The sequence below is a fragment of the Coptis chinensis genome, chromosome 9 (assembly GCF_015680905.1).
Source record: "Coptis chinensis isolate HL-2020 chromosome 9, ASM1568090v1, whole genome shotgun sequence".
In the NCBI taxonomy this organism is placed as follows: domain Eukaryota; kingdom Viridiplantae; phylum Streptophyta; class Magnoliopsida; order Ranunculales; family Ranunculaceae; genus Coptis; species Coptis chinensis.
Genome location: NC_141464.1, coordinates 80,266,557 through 80,272,556, shown reverse-complemented (window position 1 = coordinate 80,272,556; position 6,000 = coordinate 80,266,557). Strand labels below are relative to the sequence as shown.

General features: G+C 35.7%; 1 protein-coding gene across 1 annotated transcript; it reads right to left on the bottom strand.

Moving 5' to 3' along the window:
* Positions 1–1,892: 1,892 nt before the first annotated feature.
* LOC147478524 (uncharacterized) lies at positions 1,893–5,428 on the bottom strand. The gene is made up of 4 exons (XM_086582931.1): positions 4,938–5,428; positions 4,744–4,857; positions 4,593–4,669; positions 1,893–4,481 (listed from the first exon to the last, which is right to left on the bottom strand). The coding sequence occupies exon 4, from the start codon at positions 4,089–4,091 to the stop codon at positions 2,451–2,453; it is 1,641 nt and encodes a 546-aa protein (XP_086439057.1). The 5' UTR covers positions 4,092–4,481; positions 4,593–4,669; positions 4,744–4,857; positions 4,938–5,428; the 3' UTR covers positions 1,893–2,450.
* Positions 5,429–6,000: the final 572 nt, after the last annotated feature.

Here is a 6,000-nt window from a genome sequence, read left to right as displayed (position 1 = left end):
ATTTGCATCCTGTTTCTGATTTCCCGTTAATTATTATGTGAGATTCGTTTAATGCATTTGCATCCTGTTTTAGATTTCTCGTTTATTATTTGATAAAGTTGCATTTGCATCTAGTTTCGATTTCCGTTAATTATTGTTTGAGGTTAGTTCAATGAATTTGCAAACCGGTTTCGAATTTCTTGGTAATTGTTCTTCGAGGTTACTTCAATGCATTTGCATCCTGTTTCGATTTCCGTTAATTATTATGTGAGATTAGTTTAATGCATTTGCATCCTGTTTTTAGATTTTCGTTTATTATTTGATAAAGTTGCATTTGCATCTAGTTTCGATTTCCGTTAATTATTGTTTGAGGTTAGTTCAATGAATTTGCAACCGGTTTCGATTTATTGTTAATTATTTCTTGAGGTTTTGTATCAAGTGTATTTTTTTAGATTAGTTCAGTGCAGTTGCATCCGGTTTCCGATTTCCCGTTAATTATTTTTTAACATTAGTTCCACGTATTTGCATTATGTTTCCAATTTATACATAATTTTTCTTTGAGGTTAGTTCAATGCAGTCGCATCTAGTTCCCGATTTCTTGTTAATTTAATCTTTGAGGATTAGCTCAATGCATTTGCATCCAGTTTCCGATTTTCCGACAATTATTTTTTTATGCTAGTTTGATGTATTTGCATCCACATTTTGATTTTCCGTTAATTATTCTTTGAGGTTAGTTTAATACAGTTGTATCCATATTCCGATTTTCTATTAATTACTTTTTAAGATTAGTATAATACTTGCATTTGCATCCAGTTTCTGATTTTTCGTTAAATATTATTTGAGGTTAATTCGATACATTTGCATCCAGTTTTCGGTTTTCCATTAATTGTTTGTTGACGTTAGTTTCATTCAGTATTATACATATTTTAAAATATTTGTCATTATTACTTTACCGTTATTTTTTTTTTCATTTTCTATTATATATATTTTGTGATGTTATTTTTTGTATAATTGTTTTTAACTATTTTTTGAGGCCCTTTTAAGGATATATTCAAAATAACTCAGTATTTTATCATAGACACTAAAATTGTATGATTTGTAATAGGGAATTAGTTTATACAAATCACCTATTTTTTAGCAATTTTTTTTTTTATTTGATCTAATATATAAAAATTGGAACACTAAAAGTGTCTGATTCGTAATAGGAAATTACCTTTTATAAATCACCAATTTTTTAGCATTTTGTTTTATTTGATCAAATATATAAAAATTGGAAATACTCTCAAACTCTCTAAATATAAGAATTATAAATACACTCAAACTCTTCAAAGAGGTTCCATGTACATGGGATTGTAGGCTATTATAAAATATTATCTTTCATATTAGAGTGCCACAGGATAGAGAAAAGGCTAACTCTCATATAAGAGTGCCACATAGGAGAGAGAAAATCCTCCTTTGAAGGTCTCTGCTTTAGTATATAGATAGTAGATACGTCATTTTTCCAATGGGCTTATATTTACTAGACATATGGGCACGCTCGATGAGCGTGAAGTGAACCTTCAGTCGCACAAAGATTGTGCATATACTCGTATCCTTTTTTTTTACAGAACATTGTGTAGAATATCTTATACAGAAGTCTCGACATATAATTAGAAGTTGCAAAAAACTAAACCCAAAAGTAGGCGGTGGGTTCTGTATATATATATTTTTAGCAAATTAGAATATTATGTAGAACACTATATACAGAAGTCTTGATCAACATACAAAAGTAAGAGGAGTTAAGTTCTGTACACGTTTTCATCTCCTATATATATATATATAACTCTTTAGGTATGCAGTAGTAGACTCCTGCATAAATGGCGCCATTTGTGTACCTATTATAGACACATTCATAGAACTTTTAGTAAATGTCGGAAAAAAAGATTACATATGAAGCAAATACTTGATAGAACATCATATTTACCATACTCTTACATTGTAAAGATGGTGCAAAAATCATCCTTAGAAAACCATGAATCATCCAGAAAATACACTGTCTCTTTTTCCTGGACACTTGTGCTTGTATGATAATTTTGAAGGCCAAACTTCAGCTGGTGGTAGACTACTTTAACAATTTGCAACCACAGACATGCATAGAGAAACAAAAAGGAAACTTTAACAATTTGCAACCACAGACATGCATAAAGAAACAAAAAGGTATCTAACAGGTTGTTGGAGAACATCACCTGTAACTTGACAAACACTTGATACTATTACCTTTGTGAAAAGAACACATGATATTAAATAAGGGTTATCTTCAGAATAATTTACGTTGATTAGAGAAATAAGATGACAAAAGTAAGTAAGTACAGAACTTACAATGTGGTGAGATTGGACTTATGGAGAGTCTGTGCCGGAATACAATTGCACATTACATGATCAGAGAACGTCTTTGTAGACAACATTTTTTGTAAATGTACCCTCAAAACCACTTAAGACTCCTTTTTTTGACCAACAATTTGGTTGTGCTCTGACATTCCTCGTGACAATGCAACATAGAGTTGACCGTGCTCGAACACATGATTTGGTAAATAAGTTCCCACATGAGGCAGTGTCTGTCCTTGGGATTTGTGCACCGTTAAGGCGAATCCCAAACGTATGGGGAACTGTTTTCTTGTGAAGTCAAACGAAAGTTTGAGATCTATTGACGGTTTCATTGGAATTCGATGAAGAAAAGCTGGTTTGCCAGCATGACTTCCACTTAGAATTTCAGCATAGATAACATTTCTTCGAAATCCCCGACAAAGAAGTCTTGTCCCATTACAGAGCCCATTAACTGGGTAGAGATTTCTGAGAAGTAGAATTGGAGATCCCAATTTCAGTGTCAGTTTGTGTGGGGCTAAACCACCTGTAGATATGGAGTTTAAGAATTCCTGCTGATATAGATGTCTAGGGTCATTCTCAACCGAGTCGAACGAATAGAATATTCTATCCTCACCCGGGAACATTTGAATGACTATATCGTTAAGCTGATCAACATACTCATTTGGTAGGGTTAGTAAAGCCCTATGAGCTATGTAGTTTTTATCTTGAGCATTTTCTGGTAGGGTAGGAAAAACAGAAGATATCAAGCGGAGTAGTGAATGCTCATTCTCCCACGGAATAATCATGTCATCTGGAATTTTGATCATATCGTCAAGTACGCAAGGTTCATTGCCGTCACCTATGCGTAATAGCATATCTGAAAAGGATGGATCAGATTTAGCTCGCATGTTCTCTGTCAGATGAATTACTTTGGCACTCCTCCATAAATCAGATTTTGTGATACACGCATTGATCTTCTCTGCAATAGTCCCATGAGGAACAACAGGGAAGACTTGTCGAAAGTCTCCACCCAACACAAAAATCTTCCCACCAAATGGTAAGTTGGAGTCAGTCAAATCTTTCAGTGTTCTATCCAGTGCTTCAAACGTGTGGCGGTATGACATTGTTGCCTCGTCCCAAATAATGAGACTGGATTGATGTAGCAATTCAGCAAGAGGGCTTCGTTTACCAATTCGACACATGGATCTTGCATCTGTGGGCACAGGTATCTTGAATCTTGAGTGTGCAGTGCGACCCCCAGGAAGCATGGTAGCTGCAAGACCCGAAGTTGATGTCGCAATTGCTATGTGGCCATTGTTCCTCAAGTAAGCCAAAATGGAGGGGTACAAAAATGTTTTACCAGTGCCACCCGGCCCATCAATGAAGTATACAGAGCTTTCATGACGATGAACTGAATGTACAATTATACGGAATGCATTCATTTGGCTATCATTCAATCTATTAATAGATGATAAATCTTCTGGAGGTATGATCACGGATCTTTCTTCTGCAATTAGACTATGAAGGTTAGAATGATCATCACTATCAGTTGAAGGGGCAGGCAAATCATAGCTAGATAACTTCTTTCCATTTTCAGCTAAAAATGTTTCTAGCTCCCTAAGCAAACGATTAATTGCAGCATTCGGGTCGCTTGTGGAAGCATAGTCCTCTAGCATGTAAGGGTGAAACTCATTCCACAGGTCACGAACACCAATTGGATTGCAGTATACCAATATAGAACCAAACAAGTTTCTTAAGGCTGAAGGCATGTGTATTGCTGCCGCTTCCAATAAGCACTCGTGTATGGAATTGTCACACTCTAGAAGACCCTATAATTCAGCTGCTTCTTTAAATGTTGTGCACACTCGTGAACTAACAGTTTTAAGATCTTCAAAAGAAGTAGGCCCCCTGACATGGTTCAGAAGAATGCAATAGCGGGAGCTTGACTTTTCCACGAAGACAACAAAATACACGGGATTCAGAAGGAAATAATTCGGCATGGCAGAACTCGCATGTGTGCATGTGTGTTATCTCGAATTGTTGAAAGTTTGGTGCGTAGACGTAGTCTCTTGCACAATTATGAGACGACCTACGTGTACTTGGAATTTTTCTAGTTCGATTTGAATTGATGGATCGGATAGAACTCACATCCTCTTGGCCTAATGACATATTTTTGCATTAGTCCTTTGAGTTAGCAATTAAAAAAAAAAAAAAAAAAAAAAGAAAAAAAAAATTTATCAACGTTAAATAATGTGAAATAGGGATCACACCTTCTATGTCCCGTTGTCATACCCATTGATGTCATCCTTCAGAGGTACAACTGTAGTTGCTACATCATTGAAGTTTCCTGAAAGGGAAAACATAATATATTAAAATTCAACATACAACACAATGATAAAATAGTATGTCAAAGTAGATTACCAATGTGAATGTTGAGAGCTTTCCCTCCTAAGTCCAGATTTGCAGGAAGAGATCGTTCACTAAGTCTGTCCACTTCCGATTGTACGTGCTTTTGAATCATGCCATATATTCGATCTATAGATGGAGCGGGATGCATCATGAAATATGAATATGCAAACGCAAAATAAAGAACTGTACAATATCCGTATTCATACCTGAATGAAAACTATCCTTGGTAGAATCACTGCTAACACCAACATTTAATATACCTTTACGGCGATGATAATACCTTCGGTGTCGCTCTCTCTCTCGCAACCTCTGTTCCTCGGTCATTTTTTGTCTACGTTGTTTATCGCGAATGCGACGACGCTTTCTCTCAATTGCCAATTGCTCTGCACTCATATTAAGGATACGTTTCTGACGATACATACGTGCCATCTCATTTCTACGCATTTTATCAGGCTGCCCATGAAGATCAGATGGTATTACACCAGAAGACACGTTCGATATAGATAGTCTATAAACCGGAAAGGATGAAGCAAACGCCAGAAGGTGGTAGCTGCAAAATTGATAGTAGGGAAGCACGCACGAACCTCATAATTCACTACTCAAAGATATAAATTCACTACCCAAAGCAAGGAAAAGAGAGAGAGAGAGAGAGATATAAAGTGGAAAACTGAGACAGAAAATTTGGAATGGAAAGCAGAAAGTAATCTTCAGTGTAACATAAATAAATACATAATGGACAGTTGCATGGAGTGGAGGTGACTTGAGAATTTGGAGGACAAAACATGTAATTACAGCAATAAAGTAAGGACAAAAAAGGAAAATAAAATTAATGACGTGATGAAAATACACTGTAGAGTTTAGACGTTTTCTTTAAAGAAGTCCCGTGGCTAGGGCTGTCAAAGGATCGGTTTGGGTCGGGTTATGGAAAATCCGAATCCGAACCGATAAGAAAGTTAGGAACCCAAACCCGAACCGAACTAATAAAAAAATTGAGAATCCGAAACCGAACCGAACCGATAAGAAATATTGCAAACCGAATCCAAACCGATCCGAACCGAAAACTACAAAATCAATTAAATCTTAAATTAAATCAATTAATTTCAATCACATAACTGATAAACATATACAAAATTAATCATAAATATTACTAAAATGCCATCTTATCGGTTCGGGTTCATATCGGTTCGGTGGAGGACAAACCCAAAACCAAACCAATATTTTATCGGTTCGGTTCGGTTCGGTTTCGGTAGAAAATAAATCAAATTATTT

What these genes read in the sequence shown, in the direction of transcription:
- LOC147478524 (XM_086582931.1), bottom strand. Translation starts at nt 4,091, where the DNA reads ATGCCTTCAGCCTTAAGAAACTTGTTTGGTTCTATATTGGTATACTGC.